This window comes from Protopterus annectens, chromosome 4.part0, assembly GCF_019279795.1.
Source record: "Protopterus annectens isolate FY-2018-M chromosome 4.part0, PAN1.0, whole genome shotgun sequence".
NCBI lineage: Eukaryota > Metazoa > Chordata > Ceratodontiformes > Protopteridae > Protopterus > Protopterus annectens.
In genome coordinates this window covers 818,051,626-818,072,786 of record NC_056733.1, presented here as the reverse complement: position 1 = coordinate 818,072,786, position 21,161 = coordinate 818,051,626, and the positions used below count along the sequence as shown (strand labels likewise).

The 21,161-nt window shown below is 37.0% G+C and overlaps 2 protein-coding genes across 6 annotated transcripts in view; one reads left to right on the top strand and one right to left on the bottom strand.

Annotated features, from left to right (window-relative positions):
• POP7 (POP7 homolog, ribonuclease P/MRP subunit) overlaps positions 1–6,120 on the top strand; it is a 19,173-nt gene extending 13,053 nt beyond the window's left edge. Inside the window, exon 2 of the mRNA XM_044068765.1 lies at positions 3,319–6,120. Coding sequence (XP_043924700.1) covers positions 3,323–3,742 — 420 coding nt within the window. The 5' untranslated portion in view covers positions 3,319–3,322 and the 3' untranslated portion in view covers positions 3,743–6,120. The remainder of the gene's footprint in view (positions 1–3,318) is intronic.
• LOC122799595 (splicing factor SWAP) overlaps positions 1–21,161 on the bottom strand; it is a 1,354,031-nt gene that overhangs the window by 782,900 nt on the left and 549,970 nt on the right. The gene's annotated exons all lie outside the window — the stretch shown is intronic.

Below are 21,161 nucleotides of genomic sequence, written 5' to 3'. Positions count from 1 at the left end.
TACCACAAAATACATCATCCCCTTTAGGGAGAGTGATGTTCCCACAAATTATCACCTTAATAATATCCAAAGCATACAATCAGTCATGAGGGATTTGGGCACACATATTGATAGCAATCTGTCTTTTGACTACCATGTTGCTTCCATTGTACGGAAAGCCTTCTACATGCCTCATTTGGCATGTACCTCACTAGACACCTGCAACAACTGGAGTGGCCGCAAAAGTACCTCACAAAGAGGATCCTAGGCCTTAAACACTTGTCCTGTATGAACAGACTCAAAAAATCCAACTATTCTGTGTCTCATATCACCTACTTAGAGGCAATCTCTGCTTGACTTGCAAAACCATGTCTGACCCAGCTGTTAGAAATGCTACATCTAAAGAAATCCCAATCCCTCCGCACCGCATGCTCCAGAGACCTCAACCTCATTACCACAATCAACAGAACCTGCTGGAGGGACAGGTTCATAAACCAGGGACTGCCCATGCTATAGAATAGACTTCCATACATGTCAAGCAGAGCACCTCACCGGCCCTCTTCAAGAGAAATCCTGATGAGTGGATGGGAAATAAAACATTCACCCTGGGGATCATTCCAGTGGCTCTACTGGACAGAGCCACTAGGAACTAAGGTTGCATGGCATGATGCCATGGTAATCCTATGGGCTAGGGTTGTAAAGGCTCCAGGGCCATTAGCCTAGTACACACCTATGAACATGTATGTAGATTAGATAGATATATATGTTGGGGGGGGGGGTTGCTTAGTAAAACTTAATCTAGTGTGAGATGATTAATTTCCTTTCTTTCCACCTTCAAATCTTAAACATTTTGAAACTTTTGAGAGAATTTATTTTCCAGTTCACAGGTGTGTGTCTCTGTATTGATATATATATATATATATATATATATATATATATATATATATATATATATATATATGTGTAAGCAAGTTTTAGGCTAGCTGCATATGTGGGCCATTTTAACTTGACCAATCCTCCCTACACACACGCACACGTATCCCTAATTGGTGTAATCATTTACTTACTCCGCTACCAGAATTATGTGATAGGCAGACAAATGCCAACTACTAGTAACCAAAAAAAATTTGCAGGGGCCTCCCTATATTCCAACTACATCTTTAAAAAGTGGAACTCTGTGCCTTTGCCTTTCAGTCAAATGGGCAAATTCAAATCATGTCAGCCTGAACTAAAAAGGAAAAGAAAAAGAAAAAACTCGAGCCGACCTGTACTTATGCATTTCTCCATACTAAACTCTACATTAAACCTCATTGCTACAGGTAACATATTTGCCATACTTTCTCCGAATATTTTTGTCATGTGGACCAAAATATGTTTCCTACTCTTTCTCTCTGAGCAGTTGTAAACTAATTCTTGCAGTAGCAAATTCATTTTTGCAATTGTCAGCATCTTTTGCTGGATTATTACAGAATATTCTTCACACAGCTGATATCTTGAATCTAAAAGTGGTTCAACGCCACTGTTGTTATTCTCTGTCTATTGTATGTAATATGTGATTATATTCTCCTTTTATGACTCTTGTGTGCGTGTACATATCCATCACTGTTAGTGATCTAATTTAGTGAGAGTTGATCTGTATGTCACAGTGTGACTGCAACACTGTTTATTGTAAGTAAATGTGGACTTCATTGTACTACTATTGTCCTACCAGAGAAGTTTGCTGTCTCTGTATACTGCGTATATATTTGTTTGAGCTTTTCCCCCTGGGTCTCCCTTGAAAAAATGTTTGTCTGTTCAGACTTTCCCAGTAATCAAATGCAATATATAGATATATGCATATATTTATGCATTTAGTGTGTGTGTGTGTGTGTGTGTGTGTGTGTGTGTGTGTGTGTGTGTGTGTGTGTGTGTGTATTGGATAGTGTTCTATGCTCCTCAGTGATAACCCAAATCACATGCCTAATAACTATGAACCTACAACCTGTGGTGGGGGTTAACTAGATGAATCCATGCCTCTTAATTTACTTATTTAACTCTTTACCAAGTTAGAACACTGATCAAACAAAGATCAATTGCTGAGCCCGCGTTCCATCATAACATAACAAAACAATAGACAGTATAAAAATAACAGTGGTTTACCTTTATGAATAAGCATAGAAAATCTGACAAATTATATATACATATATGATCTAACAAAGCAAATATATGGATAGTTACATAATTGGAATGGAACAAAGTTAAAGTTGGAGAAGTAGAAGTGGTGGAGATATTGGTAGTGGTTTCTAGGTTAGGAAAGCTATAGAGATCAGTGAGATGAAAGAGGAGATTAGATTGTGTAGTGGGTTTAGAGGAGTAATGGTGTGGTATGCTGAATAGCAGTTTAGGATGGGTGATATGATAAGGTGGATCATGTATATCGAAAGTAAAGGTACTATACAGCCTTATCAAGGAGGTTGGCCTCACCTTTTGAGAAATATATTAGCCGTGTTGGATCTGATATTGATGTTACACTGCTTTACTTTCATGTTTCCCATGTACAGCTTGCAGTTCAGCGCCTCCCAACCTCGTGATAGGCTCCTAAAAGAAGTAGCCCAAAGCTGTTCTGTCAGGTGAACTTCCCTCCCAGGCTAGTAGTTCTTTGAAGGCTGTTCTGTCAGGTGAACTTCCCTCCCAGGCTAGTAGTTCTTTGAAGTAAACTCAGACAGGACTTTAACTGGCCCACTATCCTAAAATGTACTGCTGACTGAGCTGATATACAGCATTATAGTACCATTGAGCACTTGTGGCCACATCTCCTAGAGTAGTCAAAATCTGATAGCAAGAAAATATTAGCCCCTAATATCCTGTTAAAAACAGATGTTTAGTATTGTGAATCTTAGATTATTAGATACCTTAAATGGACAATTTTCCTCTGTATTGAAATAGTTTTGGCATCCTACATTAACATCTTGTGTGCTGCTTTGTATATTTTTGGGCCAGGATTGGACCGGAGAAAGATTACTTATTTTACCCCATTATCAAAAGGAATGTGCAAACAAAACCAATCTGACCACTGCTATACTGCATGGACGCAGCCTGTTAACAGCATATTCTATCATCTTTGACTTGAAAAAGCTTTATCTCATGCAGTGTAAAAGGTACAGCTCCAAATTAAGCTGCAAATTTAGTCTTTTTTGTAAATGTTTCAGTGGTACAGAAGTGTTTTTTTAATGTTAAAATTCAGTTTTATAAAGGAAAGTTTGTGGTTTGATGGTTTTTAAATAATGTGACATTGCATATTTACAGTTTCTGTACTGAATCTTTTACTTTTGTCATTAAATGTTATCATTTGCTTCATAGAACCATGGCTGAAAACCGGATACCGTCTATGCAGCAGATGTCTGGTGCTGATCTGGAGATGGATCAAGTAGAATATACTTTGAGAAAACGTCTTCCCCGAAAACTCCCCAAACGAAAAAATGACATCTATGTTAACATGAAGACTAACTTCAAGGCCCAACTGGCACGCTGCCAGAAGCTTCTCGATAGTGGAGGTTTTAATGAAATCTGCATTCATGGTTTAGGGCTGGCTATAAACAGAGCTATTAATATAGCACTGCAGCTTCAGGCCAACAGTTTTGGAGCTCTGCAGATTGCTGCAAACACTTCTACCGTGGAGCTAGTGGATGACCTAGAGCCAGAATTAGATATGGGCGATCCGGTGACCCGGACAAGAAATAATTCAGCCATTCATATCAAGGTCTTTCGTTTAATCCCAGTGTAGGTAGATCTGATCTAATTTGTTATATAAAGTTGTATCTGGGACTGTTTTCCCAGTCAGTAGGCTCATACTTCACAGGTGATGGTCTTTCCAGATTTGGAGGGTTTGAGATTTTTTCTTTTTTCACCTTTCTGGAGCCGATCAGTAGATATTAAGTTTAAACCTATATTGTTGATTTCCAGTGATCACAGCAGAACTACGTGAAAACGATGTCATTAGTTTTTTATTTAAAACTTCCATATTGTTTCTTGAAAACGATGGTTTTGATGAGGGTAAAGGACCACAGCTGTACCTGCTAATGTAGTTCTTTCAAGAAGATGCAGTGTGGCTTTGAAAGGTGATTTACTCATTAGAAATGCAGCTCATTTTTAACAGTATTTTGGACAAGTTTCTGACAGTGATTCTTGCAGCTTACTCATCTTCATCGAAGCCAGTCACAGACTTGAATGTTAAGCCATTTGGCAGTGACGTACTAGGGAAGGAAGGATGTTGAAGGTTGACAATTCACTTACTTCAAGACATTTGATATCTAATAGCTTGACAAGATAACTGGTTTTCTTTCTTTTGTTGGTTAGCTTATTAACTTGAATGTAGAAGTGGTTTAGTGGGGGGGGGGCACAAGGCTTTTGGCATCTTGTGGGTAGAACCCACATGGAGTAGTGTTTTACACCCCCCCCCCATCCAAGGAGCATATAAAGGAAAAACACGCAACAGCAACATTAATTCATAGAGCAGTATGCAGCTTCTTTATATGGGACTTTGCAGCTGCTCTGATAAGCTGATTTTTCTGAGAATTTCTGTTACACAATCCTTTTAAAACTTTGTATGATTTGCTTTGCTTCTTCAGTATTCCCCAGCAGTTGTATTTTTGAAAGTAGTGTATAGCATCACCTATCATTAAGCAGCAACAGTCATGAGGTTGTTAATCTAGATCTGTTGAAACCCTTGGAAGTAGTCATAAGTTTGATAAATGGCTGTATCTATTTCCAGTCTACTTCTAAAGCCTACAATCACTACATTGTAAAAGGATTGTGTTAATCATACGTGAAAAAGTTTATGCCGCTGCTTTTTCTTATTTCTGAACTTAACCCTCACTGTGCAGATTACTTTGTTTCAACATTGTCTGAATGAAAAATGCTATTGAAAATGGTCTTGTAGTCTTCAAAATACATTCCAGGTTTGCTGAAGTGCTGTAATAACCAATCTTGAGGTGATGCTTTCTCCTCTCATGCCTGTCTGCATTCATGGGTTGTGTCAGCATTTGAAAAATGCCCACTGTCTGCTACTACTGCTCCATAGTCCCCCACCCCTAAGTGGCTGTACCATCCTTTATTAGGCCTGATTATCCTGGATGATTGTTCTCTACTGTTACCCCTTTCAGTTTGTCTGCCTGCAGTAGGTGGTGCTGCTTTGGTAAGATTTAGACAACACAATAATTCCGTTAAGGATTCTCATCTTATGGATTTGGTAATGAACCTCAAACTATACTACTATTTCTTTGTTGTTGTTGTTTCTGTGTGTGTGTTTGGGGGGGGGGGGCTTGTAATACTGTAACTTGCCTATGTCCTATTTCTGATCACTTAACATTATATCTGTTTTCTCATTTGATAATATATTGAATTACTTTCTGTAATTCTTATTTCTCTGCAGTTATGCTGACCCCAAAATTGGGCTGGTATGAAGACACTTTTCAGCCACAACCCAGGCCAGCAAAGCAGTTGGAATACATATAGAAAGATACATACAGCAAAAAACACTTTTTGTAAACATTATCTAGGAATGTTGCTATTTATAACAAGACTTCCTGAACTGAGCTCGACTCCATATGAGGCATGATTGAGGAAAGTCGTTCTGTTTCCCTACCACAAACATGGCCTACTTCCAAGGGTTTCAACAGATCTAGATCACTGGACTATACTTCATTTTTGTAGTTTTAATGTTATTTGTGTAGCAAAGAAGAACAAAAAAGTGAGCCCTTCTCCATATGGTGCATAGTAGTGTATAGTAGTGTATGTCATTCCCGATTTTCACCCAAGTATTTTCTGTGTTCTACTCATTGGTCTGTAGTTAATAATTTTTGTGGCTTTAACCTTCTTTGCTCAGCAAAGCACAACAAGGTGACATTTTGTTATATATATATATTATAGTTTGTTGGTGATAGTTCAAAGTTGTGTGTTTTTTGTTTGAAAAATGCAGATCAGTAGTATATTTTGTTATAATAACTTTTTAACTGGCTTCCCATAGTTTGTCCACTTGACTCAGTGACACACTTAACACTCTTTTGCCTGTGTACGTTTTCCATCTTGACCTGCAGTGCAAATGTTCCTTTATAATGGCTTAATGGAATGAGCTTCATTTAATAAAAAGAATACATACATAGAGTACCCTCTTCTTACATTGTGTCCTAAATATACCAAACAGTGTATTGCAAGGAAAGATATGGAAAGCCTTTTTGTGCTAAATTGTATGAAACATGTTTGTGTCATGCTGCAGTACTATTTTAGGAGCCTGTCATATCATTCCCTGTCCTTCATTGTGCCAGTTATAGTTTTAGTTCAGGGTTTTGCTGTGCAGCCTTATGTTCAGACAGTAGGCCAGATTCAGTAAAGCCTACACTGCATGTACACTAAGTGCACATGATATGTGTTCAGTAAAATGTTTGTAGTCACACACAAAGATTACACTGTCTGCACTTTGTCGTAATCTCTATGAATCCATATCAATATTTAAAGCTGCAAGAAAATCCGTAGGAAAACTAAAATTAGGAGGAAGAAGGTGCGAGTTGTATCTATGTTGTCTGTTCATTCAGAACAGTATACACTTGATGTAGGCTTTATTGAATCTGGCTCATTGTCTGTTTTCTGAGTAGTAGCTCATGAGCATCTGAATGTAACATGGGCAAAGTTTGGAAGCAGTGATCTTGAATTGCAAAGCTCTAGTTGCAGACACACATGGGACTGATGACATCATTAAGACAGGCTACCCAAAGCATTAACGTGATGGTAATCTCAACCCAATGTCACCACAAAGCACTATTGTGGCAGACTACATACTTTCTGTCCTGTCACAAAAGTTGACTCGCACATTTGGATGGCCTCAGGCTGCTTTCACGAAGTTTTTCTTTTATTTCTGTTTTTTTTTTTTTTTCCCCTTGGGGTAAAATTTTACTTCCTGTTGCCTGTCTGATTTTGTGTTTAATCCCAAGTCTTCTTAGCAAATTCTAACACTAGTTTTCCTTTTTATTTTGTTATGGTCTTTACCTAGTTTAGAAGTTATTCTTTTTAGTAAAGTGCCCAACTGTCAGTTGGTTCCATCTTGCAGACAAGCTTTTAAGGAGACCAAAATAAATACTGGAATGATGATACCTAGAGGTATACTCTCTGCAGAGTGTTCAGTGGGTTCTCCTTGAGAATCTTGGAAAAAGAAATGCCCAAAACTTACAAGATTCGAGCATTTGTGCCCAAATGCTTGAATCTTGTAAGATCAAAACAGCAAAAAGAAAATAACCTGAACTCTGCAGCATTGTGACACTGAGATCAGAATATTGATCCTTTTCCTCCTGTGAGATCTTAAGACTTGGAATATAATAAGTAGCAGGGGATATGGGAGGCAGAGGGGGGGTTTGCACCCTTGCAAAAGCAGGTGTAGTCTTATTTTTTTGTTGAGCTTACCAGATTTGACCATCTAGGCTTGATCTTGTAAGTTTCGAGGATTTTGTCTTTCGAGGTTTTAATATAGAATCATTCAGTGATACTGCTAAAAGGCATCAAGGAAAAGGTTCATATGACTTCCAAGATGTCTGCACATTGAATAACAGCTTAACTCTGGCTCTCCCAGTGTGAAAACACAAACTCAACAGAGAAGGCCAATAGACTTGTATGTTTATGGGTAAATTTCAGTAACTGGTTAGTAAATGTATTGCTTGGATGCCAAGAAAAACAAAGTACAGAGCACCTGGAAAAAAATCGGCTACAAAAAGTGAGGAAGAAACACTGAATGGGGAAAGTTCAGCAAAAAGCAATGCAATCTCCAGACATGACTTCCACTAACTTACAGGACCACTGCATAAAGATCTGGTTAAAATAAATGAAACCCTGATGGAGTGTATCGAAACAACAAAAGGCTGGAAAAAAATGGATGAAGTTTAAACATATATTCAGATGAGGTGATGAAGCTGAAAAAAATCAGAGGATGAAATGAAGAAAAGGCTGACTAAATATGAGACTGCTCAGGAAGAGATGTTTCAAAAAGTACTAGAATTGGAGAACAGAGCATGTAGGGAAAACCTGACATTTTCAGCTGTCCCAGAGAAGCAGGAAGGAATAGACAGCATTAATTTTATGAAAGCACAAATCGGCAACTGAACTGGTATTCCACAGCAGGCATTGTTAGTTGAAAAGGGCATATCGTGTGTGTACCAAAGCTGGCTATGAGAAAGCATCCTTGAACTTTAGTAGTAAAGTTGCAATCTTAGCAGAAGGAGTTGATTCTGACAAAACTGTAGCAAAAGGGACAAAATACGAAAAGCGGGAGTCAGCAGAGTGTTTGTGGAGAATGATTGCACCTTGTACACGAGGCAGAATAGGAGAAAATTAATTCCACTAGTCAGAGAATGTGGAGATGAAGGTGAGAGATTCTAACTGCTGTAGCCAGCTGTCTTCAAGGTATTCATCAAAAAATTAAGTTGTCCCTCCAGGGAAGAAGTACATGCTAAGGAGGAAATACAAAAGTTTGTCTAACAGAAAGTGAGCTGTGAAACAGAGGGAGATTCTGCTTCTTGTACTTCTGGTAATAAAGACCACAGAGAGACACACTACCTGTTTCAATGGAAAATGTTGGAAGAGAAGGAAGGGAGCACGAGAGTTTACTTAGTCAAGAGTACGCTGGAAATTAAGCAGAGACTGATTTTGGGAGATGGAGAATGAACCGTAATAAAGCCAGTAACTTGATGTGGGAGTAGAATGCAATAATTGTATTTGTGAAATATGACAGAGCAATAACATTTGGAATTATTTGACTTTTTCAGAATTTGGACTAGAGCTGGACTCAAAAATATATGTCCTAGTTCATGTCATTAATGTTCGGAAAAATGCTTTGGGAGGGGAAGAGAGGGGACAAAGTTAACTGCAAATGAAGAAAACATTTTTTAATAGTATTTTTTTTTTTTGTGGTGTATGGTTTTCCTTGCATGCTGTAAAGTAAAGTTTTCTCGGTTATTTTTAAGGGTAATGAGGATTATAAATAAGTGATGCTCTTCTTTTTTCCATTTCTTTCTCTTTTCTTGTTCAGTTTTAAGAAATGCAGGCATTACATTGTAAAAGAAAAATAGTTAAAAGAGCATGACAAAAGAAAAATAATGTGCTTTTTATCATTCGTGCACAGGGGGATGACTGGATTAAGGACCTTAGATTGATTTAGTAACAAGTTTTAAGAGAAAGCAAGTAAATGAAAAAAATATTGAATCTTGCAAGTCTTTTTCTAGCAAATGAATGTATGCTTAATGGCATGATAGTATCTGGCCCTCATGTCATCATAGAAGCAATCTGAAAATGAGAAATTGGATTTCTGGTTCTCATGTCTCCATGGTGACTATTTGAAAAAGAGAAACTGGTTACAGTCTGGTGAAGAGTGATTGGCTGGGAAAAAAAATAAAAGAGAAACTGGCTAGGTGATGGTATCGGAAAGCATTCAGGGGTTTTCCCAGCTGGGAGAGCTAAAAAGATAAGAGAAAAACAGTTTGCACTTAGCACAGGCTGTGCTATGTGTCTTAGCAGCTACCCTTTCTTTTAGGTTAACTCAAGTCTGAGTATGGCTGTCAGTTTGGGACATATGCTCCTGTTAGGAGGGTAAAACTTAAATATTTAAAAATGTACATAGTTTTATGTGTTAGTAGTAATAGGTGTTAGGGAGTTTGTTTATTTTTATGTTTGAGGGCTTTCAATAAAACAAAAGGTTTTGTAAGATGCATGCACCATAGGCTCAAATGGATGTGACAAGAAACAACCATATAAAAGTTCAACATGCCAAACAGTGTATGCATGTAACACAAAAGCTGGACCTAGACATTTAACAAAAAAGGTGTTATTCAGAAAAGGTAGAAATAACTATAATACAGTGATGCTTTCTGTAATGTCTTTTAAATGTCAGTGGTCCAAAAAAGAACAGGTACCCGTGTTAGAAAATGTAGAGTGTCAATGGTAATGTTACAAGAGACACTTTGAAAAAAGTGAACATGTGAATTTGATAATTTTTTTTTTCAGGATAGTTATTCAGTAGAATCTTAAAACAATTGCAAATGGAGCTCCAATAGTGATAGAAGAGGATAAAAAGGGTAATATTGGCAGATGTATAGTGCTAAGGGCCTACCGGAAAGGGGAGGAGGCTTACACTGGCATGTATTTATATTCCACCGAAAACTGCTATAATCTAGCTTAAGAAAATTCTAGGAGAAATAATCAGTTTTCAGCAAGGAATGTTACTTGTAGGTTGTGACTTTAATTTAATTTGCAGTAGTGAAGATGTGTCTGGGAAGGGCCCAAAAGGGAAAGTATAAAATAAACTCCCTCTCCACATCAAGAAGAGTACCTCTTTAGCCCTTGTTAAGCGCAACCTGCATGGGAAACAGAAAATATACCCCTGGGATTCCACCCATGTCCCTGCTGGACAGGGGCATTGGGTGCTGATTTGTCTAAACCTGGGCTAAACTCTTGGCTAGGCTTATAAGGGCCTCTGGGCCAATACCCTAGTAACCTCCTATGAGAATAGATTTTTGAAGAAATTTATGAAGATATTTGGAATGGAAGATGTGAATTCAGTAATTGGAGTTGGGGGTAAATTTACATAGTATTCCCCAAGATATATAAATTGAGCTAGTCTAGACACAGTTTGCATTTCACAGGAGTATGTGCGTTTTAATTGAAGGGCTTGATACACACCCAATAAATATTTCAGATCATATGCCAATAATAACTAAAATCAAAACATAGGGCAATGAAATAAAAATGAGACTCTGGTGCTTTCCCACTTAGTTGAAAAGAGAGGAATTTAAGGAATGGGTAGTGGAGATTATTCAGGAGCTATTCCAGAGGATTGAAATTACTTCTGAAAATATAGCTGGGGAGTTGGATAAAATTAAGGTTGAGTTTATAAATAGGGTAGAAATAAAAGAAAGGGAGCTATGGTTAAGAAGTAACAAGAGTTCTTTAGAGGGACCGACAAATTAAGTATTGCAGAATAGGGGGATCTCACAGAACAAGAAGAGCATCAGCAGTAGAATGCTAAGCAGAAATAGGGGATTACCTCAATCTACAAGAGTTTAGAAAGATTGCTGTTAAGCAACTGTTTTTTATAATAACACCTAGAGCACAAAAAACTTTTAGCACAACTACTCGGGCAATAGAAAGTAGATAGAGCTGTCACCAAGCTTAGGGAGCCTATAACAAGGAAGGTACCAAGAGATCTTGTACAGGTATTAGAAATATTTTGGAACTTCTAGTAAAGTCTATATAAAGCAGAGAAATATGGAAATCAAGAAAAGATACAAATGGAAGCGTTTATGGAAAAATTAAATATGCAAGTATTAGAGGTAGATGAGGCCCAATTACTAACAGGATAGGAAGAGATGAGATAAAAATTGTGATGTATAACCAATCTACAGGAAAGTTCCCCAGGAATAGATGGTAATCATATGGAAGCTTGGAGGCTAGGAGGGAAAATGTTGATAAAGATCTAGAAGGTTTTGTTTAACAGTATTTTAAGAGAAGTACCAACGTCCTGGAAGAAAGCACTGTAATACCTAAACAGGGTAAAGATCCATCAGATCCAGCTTCATACAGGCCCATTTCAATACTGAACCATGATTATAAAGTGTTCATGTCTATAATGGCTAAAAGAATGGCAAAAGTAATAACATTTGATGGATATGGATCAGTATGGTTTTGTGGAAGGGGAGGCAAGTGTTTGACAATATTAACAAATAGAGCTCCATTCTGGAGGGAAGTAGAATATAAGAAAATACCATTGTTGTCAGTGGGTCTTGAGGCAGAGAAAGAGTAAGTTGGGAGTTTATGAGCAGGGGAGTGGAAGCATTTGCATTTCCTGAAAGAAATTATAAGGTTGATTAAGAGAATATTGGAGGCAAAAATTTAAGTGGGTGGGGTCTTCTCTGATAATTTTTGCTTGAGCAGAGGAGCCAGGGAGGGATTTCCTCTTTACCCTTCTTTATTTGCATTATATTTAGAACCATTGGCAGAGAAAATAAGGGGCTCAGAAATTCAAGGCTATAATGGGCTATAATGGGTATGGTAGTCAAGAAAAGCAGGTTCTATTTGTAGATGATATTATTTTATACTTGACAAAACCAGAAAGAAACAAACATTAGTGTTGTGGAACATTCTGAGACAGTGTCACATTTTTTCAGGATACAAAATTAATGAAGCTAAAACAAAGGCAATAGCAGTTAATTATGTGCCCACATATGTATTTGTTCAGCAATATCCATATTTAGCTGGACATAATAAAATTTAAGTATTTAGGAGTATGGATTTAAAAATTATTCTTGTCTGGCAGCTAAGGATATGTGGGAAGAGACTAAAAAGATCATACAAAAACTGAGAAAATGGAAGCTTTATTATATGGATATGGATAAGGAGATCAAAGCAGTTAAAATGTTAGGGGTATTTCAGAGCTATCCAGTTAAGGCTCCTATACATAGCACAAGCAGAAAACTATAATTCAAAGTGGAAAGGCATGATGATGAAACTGGGGAAAGCTCAAGAAACAAGGAGAGACTGGGATTGTGGTTGCAGGCTTTTAAGGAGAATGACAATAATCATACAGAATATTCTATCTATAAAGCAGCAGAAAGTATCCTAAGAACGAAGTCAACACAGGAATGAAGAAAGAAGATTCTGCCAATAGGGGTGACTGCAATTGGGAATATAGACAAATATGCAAGAGGGGACTGGAATTGATTGGAGAAAACTGACAAAGGAACCAAGGAATTGGGGCAAATGACTAGAGAGGGAAAGATGATAGAATGGGAAGACACCAAGAGTTTATTTGGACTGCAGGTTAGAGATGGCCTGCAGGTTAGAGATGGCCTTCCCTATCGGGGACCGATATCAGAGTATAGGCGAAGAGAAAGAAATAGGGGGTCCTAAATTAAAGACCACCACTGGTAGAGTTTTAGTAGAATCTAGAACAGAGACTGGCATTAAAAATGGAATAATTATTGGAGCATATAAAGTATAAGAATCAATAAGAGGAGGGTAGAAAGGATTGGGAAGAGAGTTTGTTTCTTTGTGAATTGCTTATTCAATGTGAGGAAATATGTATGTCCCAAATATGCAAAGAAAAATCTAGAAGATTTGGCATTTTTGCTTGGAAATGTTTACGTAGATATTTTATAACACAGGTAGACTTCACATAATTTTTCCTTCGGTAGGCAGCAAATTTTGAATATGTGATAGGGAAGAAAGGTAATTGGAATATGTTCTGGTAGCGCAGTGAGTTGGCGGTCTTTAAGGATTCCCTGTGGGATGCACTGTTGGAGATGCTGAGTGGGTAGATAGGTGTGATGAGGGAGATGATTTTTCTGAGTTATGATTCATATTCCAGCTTGTCTAGACATGGTAAGGCCTTGCTGTGTCTAATTATGGTTGCTTGCCAAAAAAAAAAAAAAAATTACTAGAAAATGGAAATCATAATATAAACCAACAATACTAGAAATAGTGAGTATAATAACCGAGATAAAACAACTGGAAATGAGATCTTTTGAAAAGAGTAGGCATAAAGTGCATAGGAAAAAATGGGAATTGTGGGAACAATACATATACAAGAGGCTTGCAACTAGGATTGTGTCGGTGTAGTTTTGTTTTCATTTATATAAATATATGATTGCCTATGTCGTTTTTTTCCATTTACGTAAATGTATGATTGTCATAAGTGATGGTGTAATAAAGATATTTGTTTAAAAAGGCAGGAATTGAATAATGTATATACTGTTGCTTAGATTATATGATATGTAGCAATATATGTGAAGTATAATATTGTAAACATGAACTTGTTAATGCAGTTTGATTAATTTTATATAAATGTAAATCTGTTTCACAAGTGATAATTCAGTAAAGGTGTTTAAAAAAAACCTTAGAATTAAAAAAAAAAATGGAAAAGACTCATTCAACTTCTCAACCAGGAGATTGTGAAAACTTTGATAAGACAACAAGAGTTTATAGACTAGCACCACAGTGAAAATTTTGAGAAACTGCATCAATGTTAAGTTGTGTTTGTCTGTTCTGTCTGGAACTCCTTGCCAAATCACTTAAGCTCATACCATTGTATCAGAGGGTAATACATTTAGATCAGCGCACATTTCATTACAGGGCTTGTGGTTGCACCTGAATCTTAGCTAAACCCAGTGCCCATCTTGGCTGTTCCTCCTGCCTTGCAGAGCTGCATATCTTTGGAACCTGACCATAATAAGTTGATAGCAGCCATTAAGAGGTTAGAGGATCAGTTTTGCATGGCTTATCAGGCCTCTTCAAGATGTTCATTGCTGTACTTGAAGTTTGCAATAACAAAATTTATTCAACTGCTTTTCTTCCATCAAAATATGCAGGAAGCACTTTGGTTATCTTTGAGGACTATTGCTGTACTTGAAGTTTGCAATAACAAAATTTATTCAACTGCTTTTCTTCCATCAAAATATGCAGGAAGCACTTTGGTTATCTATGAGGACTACTTCAGATTGAAGAACAAAAGCCGAGTGCTGACATGTAACTACAGATATAAAGATGTCACACACTTTAGTTCTGTCAGGTAAAAACAGCCTTGATTATCAAAAAATAAGAAACATGGCAGCATAAAACAGAAATAAAACTTATGTAGTACAAGAGGTTTTTGAGCTAGCATACTTTATTTTCCATTTTTAAGTTTTTGGGTCCCCATGACCATCAAGCCTTCCTCTCCACAGCTGTGTAAGCCCATTTGTTCTTTTGAGGATGAATGACTATTCATTTGTACTCTGTCATGGTGTTGAACTTGCTCATTACACCTATCCATTCTATTGAGCACAAGCCCTTTTGACCAGTTTAGTGGCAAGAGTCAGATGTCATGAGTGGTGATATTATACGCTGTGAAATGAGGGGTTTTACTCTTGGCTGCCAGGGAAAGGCAGGGGCAGAGGTGACTTTGGTAGTCACTGTTTCAGAGGGTGTATGCATGCTTAAGTGGCACATCTCTGGCTATGTACTGTGCCACTCTGTAATGCAATTGCCAGCCTGGCCTTTGTCACTTGCCATACCCCTTACACCTGTGTCAGCATTGTAGTGGACTGGACAATCTCCCTCCACACCATTGATGGTCAGGATGATGTCTGCTGCTCATCCTCCCCTATGCAGGAATTAAGACTTGCTTTGAATATTATTCACAATCAAAATTCAAAGCTTGATTTTTCTCTGTATCTAAACAGTAGTGCTCCAGCTCATGAAACGTAAAGTTCATTAACAAAAAAAAAATGTTTGTGTGCTTAAGTAATACATTCCTTAACTGATTTAATGTGTTCATGTCATTCTTGTAGTTCTCTCATTATAAAATGCTTCACAAGTCCTGTGATATGCAGCATAAGTAGCATTTTTAGATTGACATGGAGCTATTCCATTACTTTGCCAAAAATATGGAATGTTACTGATGTCCTGGTAATTTATGCATGTTCCACAAGAATAAGTACCAAACATCTTAAAATTATTAAATTTTCTTGAACATTTTGTGTCATCTACCAGTCCATAACATTGACAAGAATATACATAAGATGCTTGATGTTAAAAGAATATGGAAAATGAATGTTGCTGCCTTGGGCTTTGACCAGAGCCTGCCACAGTGCAAAACTTTAACCACTGCCTTAGGATACATGTCACAGTCAGTGCAACATTACCAGCTGTATCATTTCTAAAATTATTGCGTACGGATGCTCACATTCTCACACACAGATACTTGCACTGATTTCCAGGAAGAACCAATAATATATTTTCAGTGCTACTATCCCTTTCTGCTACTATAATTATGCTCCGTCACCACACAGACTACTTTTGCAGACCCAAGACACAGCCACTGTACTCTTAAAATGAGCTAACAGTACTATTAACATATGATAGTGGTGGTCGAGTGGTCTGTCTTCAAAGGCAAATGCTAACAGTTGTAATTTCCCAATTTTGTGCATTTACCTTTGTATAAATTTTTGAAATTGAATAAACTAGTTAATTATATTTTGAGAATTAAATATACATATAAGTATGATGTTACACAGGGTAATTAGGGAATGTACAATAACAAGTTTTGAATAGATATGTCAGAAGAAAATTAGCTGGTCCTACTTCTAACTGAAGGTAATTATAATGTGTACCTCTGACTTTAAAGACCATATAGCAGTTGCAGAAGACTTGCAGGTCAAATTCATAGACATGAGTCCAGTGACTAATAGCAACAGCTTGTTTCCTTTCTGATCCTCAGTCCATGAAAATATTTCTTCACTTCTCTCACTCAGCAAGGTCTACTCAACATCTCTAGTGAAAAGCAAAGCTGAACTGAACTGTAGTGCCATAATGCATGTTTGGGAAGAGGCCCATCACTTGGTGGTGGTGTAGTGTGGGTGGGACTTACAGAATGGTGTCCCCAGACTGAGGCAGCTCTAGTAAATACTCAACTAGCACTGTTCTTTCAGAAGTATCTCCCTTTTTTGCTGAGTTTTGGCTGTTCACTTCTTACTGGATCAGAAATTTAAAACCAAATATCCTTCAAAGGAAAGTTGGTTAGATAACCTGAAAGTTGCAACATGTTTAAGATAATATAACTTTTGATGGGAAGTAACTGTATGAACTTTGCTCATGTTTATTTGGGGGTCTGAAACAGTTTAACTTTTCAAAGTCCTGCTGCATCTTTTATGAAGAGATGAGTTTTCTCTACAGATTTTGCCATTTCTCAAACATTCCTTTTATTTTTTTTGTTTATGCTATTTGTGTAAGTAGACTTGAACCTAGCTCTCAATTGTCCAGATTTTCACCTCATATTTTTGGTCTGTTCTTTATAAAATTTATGGTTTTCTAGCAAATCATTGAGGATTAATGTCACTAAAGACCCAAATTTGAGTTTCAGAAAAATTAATGCTAACCCAAAAACTTTTATTATTAACTTTCTAAATTTATAGGAGCAATATTTAAAACTTGTCTCTGCTTTTGAGCCTTTGTCCCCCCATTATTTTTGGGTTTGTCCAGATTTCTTATGCTAAGAAGTTGATAAGTATGGACTTGGAACCAAAATCCTCCAGTGTATTCTCTGGTGGTTTTTGCCAGATGTTGTGACTAAAGCTGTTATTAGAATTCTAACTGTAGGTAAGAAGTAAGTGCTGTCAGCCATCATCGTATTCTGCCCATCACCTGCCACTGTGTCTTGGTGTGCATGGAAAATATTATGCCGCCTTTTAGCATGCTGCAATAAAAATGTTAACACATTCTGGCTCATACTTTCTAGCTGTAAACCTTAATTTGAATAGAAGAAATCTTTTAAGCAAACTCCAGATCCATGAGTAAAAGCTTTGAAATACGAATGGCTTGCCTTGTGACAATATTGTCTTGAACAAAACTATGGATGCAAAAGTAAAAAATTCCAGCCACAGGAAGAAAACGAAAACTGTAAAAACTGGTTTAATACCACAATAGACTTAGCACTTTCACGTTACATATAACAAGCTTATTCAGAGTCAATTACAATACATAAAGCATCCTCCTTAAATAACACAATATACATTATGCCACCAATCAAATGATTCCTAATCTCTTTTAAAGACATACAACATAAATCTTCATTTGTATATGTATTACAACATCAATATATAAAATTCATAACAGTACATATTCAAAATAGATATACTCTTAAAACGTGCAATTAAGCAGAACTAGTCACCTCTTTATTACTTTTTTTATATATAACCAAAGCCCTTTGTTTTAATATTGGTATCAGAGAAATGGCATCATTAAGCCCTGGAGCTACTGTGGCATTTAGTCTAAGTTGCCATTTTACCTCTCTTGCCTCAACCTCCAATTTTTCATCACCCTCATTTTCTGTCTGCATCACTCTATCACAAAAAAAAATTTAATTTTTTAAAACTCTGTACATGTAGCACTGTGAAGATAGAGGGCATTATGCACGTCTTTATTTTTAATGGCTCTAAGGTGTTCACTTATTCTGTCCCTGAGCCTGTGTGTAGTTTTGCCTATATAAAATCCAGGTCAGGAGGTACAGATTGCTAGGTAAACCACATTGGTAGAATTGCAGTTACATTTACCAGGACATTTTAACTGACTACCGATACACAAGGGCCATCATTAATGAACTTGGCAGCACCTACAAGTCTCACATTTGAACATTAGTGACCTGTATTGCTTTATCTTATTTTTGTTTCTATGCCCTTCCAAGATGTTCTTAATATTTCTACCCCTGCTGTAGGCCACCAACGGCTTATGCCCAAGTTTCACCTTAGTTTCTTGTTCAAAACCGGTCCCAACTGTTGTTAATAACTATAGTCAGGGTCAAGCTGTTGTAACACAGCACAATAGGACTCCCTTCCCTATTTTTCTGAGTAACTTCTGTGACTCTTCACCTCTTTGCAAAATCGGTGGGTGTAATACATGCCTCTTTTCTTTTATTTCACATTTCACTTTAGTCTGTCTTTATTGGGTACCCCCTCTCCAAAAACAAACCTATCAAAGTATGTAATTTGTTGTTAAAAGTTTTCTCATCACTAATGAGCTGAGAGTACCTCACCATCTATCCTTTTATTATACTACTTTGATGTTGGAGATGACAGCTGTTATAATGAAGTAAAATATTAGAAAAAGTTTCTTTCCTAAAGATAGTATTATGGAGCTTGTCATCCTCCTCATTAATCCAAAGATGTATGTCCAAAAAAAAATAATCTCTTTAGAATTCTACCTACTGGTGAATTTCAGAAATGAAGTTGTGGAATTCAAATACTCAAAAAATTATATGGCTTCGTTTTCATTTCCTTGCCATAAAATTAGAATATCATCCAAGAATCTGTTATAGGATTTAATCTTCTCCATATACGGGGTATCAAAAATGTGTTTTCTTTCCCATTCCAATAATATGAAGTTAGCAAATACAGGGGCACATTTTGCCCCCATAGCAACTCCTGATATCTGATGGAATAACTCCCCCTCAAAGACAAGGAAAGTATTTCTCAGAACAATTTCCATCAAAAAGTTGACTTTAGTCCTATCTACTTTATCACTTTTCAGTAAACTCTCTTGAAACATTTCAAGTCCACCATCATGTGGAATAATGGAGAATAAGTTTATGACATCTATTGTCAAAAAAGAATAGTCCATTTTTCCATGTTTGCTTTCAGTCTTTCAAGACAGTGCCAGGAGTCCTTAACAATATGTTCGGCATCCCTAACCACTGGCCCTGCAACCTTAATCTTATCCACTCAAGCTGCCAAATGTTCAGTTTTGATCCCTTTGCTGATACTATAGGTCTAAAAGGTGGATTTTGTGGGTTCTTGTGGATTTTAGGGATGCTGAAAATCTTGGGTGTTAGAGGTTTCTCCATTGTAAGAAATCTCAGATCGTTCTGATCAATGCCCCCTTGAAATAATGCATCAGACAGAAAAAATCAATTCTCATGTAAGCCCTATTAACTTAGTTCCTAGAGACCCTAGAATAGGTGGTGGGGTCATTAAGAATCTCAAACATCTTAAATGCATAATCCATTTGAGGCATGATAATTAGCCCCCCCCCCCCTTTGTCCAGTTTCATAATCCGGAGGTGGTCATCCCTAGCTAGGGCTGTGAGAACTTCCTTTTCTTTTTCTGATAAATTTCCTTGTCTATCCCTTATTTTTGTCACCTTCCTCATCTCTTTTTCACACATTTTTTTAAACAAACCTGTTCATAGTTATGGGGTGGGTTAAACACACTTTTCCTTCTCAAATTCCTGGGTCCCCCCCCCCCCTCCATGCTTGAAGTAGAATGCCCCTGACAAAAACAGTCTCAAATTTAGCTGGCTTACATACAATTTCAGATTAAATTAACTATATCTGAATTAAATTTAGGGACAAAGGAGAGACCCTTTTTCAATAATTCAAAATGCATTTCATCCACTTGTAAATCACTAACGTAAATCGTAAAACCTTGATTTTTAATAATTTCACATTCTAACAAGACATCAGAGTTGGTTGCTTCACCAATCTCAAAATCATTACCATTGTCACGGTTATTGTACAGGTCAGCCATGTCTTTTAAAACATCATTAATTTCACAATTGTTATAAAACTCAGTTATATATTTTATAGCATCATGACCTTCAGTAACATGTTGTTCAGTTTCAAAAGGAATTAAGTCCTTCTCCTTCTCCCCCCACCCCTCCTCTTCCTGTTGTATGTGTGATTCTGCTGATTCCTGGAGTTCTTATTCGCTTGATTTTTCAAGCGTTCTGATCATCTGGGTTGTACATCTTCTAAAATAACTGCATCACATTCTTCACTAAGCATTTCACCTTCATTCCTTACACAATTTTGTAAACTGTAGTCATTTCCCTTCTCATATTTCCCAGGTTTATTAACTCTAGTTATTCCATCAGTGGGATAGGCTCTATTATTTTCATAGTCAGCTTTATCCCTAGCTAATTTGCACTGTTTAGTATTTTATCTTTAACAAACATTTCTACATCATTTAACACTTTACAGTATTTATGCTGGTATTGCTCAAACAACGTTATTCATAATACTTTGATTTAATGTAGTAATTTTTGTCTGTAAGACAGGCAACTTACTTTCATTGTTCTTTATTATAATGTCCAGCATCTCTAGTCTGGCTTTATCAAAAAGCCCTATGAGTTCTGTGTATGCCATTGTTCCTGTTTCAATCCCCATAGGGATTTTCCATAGTCTTAGCCCCTTCGGGACTTGTTTGAGCGAAAATGATTTTTTTAAAAAGACATTGGCCAACTGTAAAGACTTGTATCTTTTACACAGTTTCTCAAAATCACTGATTTGCATTTTTAAGTTAGGCATGCTAGTTTTTTCTGCCACTACTGTTCCGAATTCTACTTCCAGTGCCGCCAACCAGCTTGAGAGGTCCATTCCATGTGGTGTGTTCCTTTTCATCCCTGTAGCAACATTTCCATTCTCCATTAGTACTGGTATATGCAGAGTGAACAATTCAGCTTGAGAACTAGTCAGGGAAGTCTCCTTATTCTGTTGCTCGATCCTTCATGAGTAGTGCAGACAACTTCTGTACAGAAGTAATAGGTTCCCCCAAGAGTGCTGCCATTAAAAACCAAGTAAAGAATCCATTCTCTCCCAGGCTAGAAAACCAAATAAATTAAAACAAAAGTGGCAACAGACACAG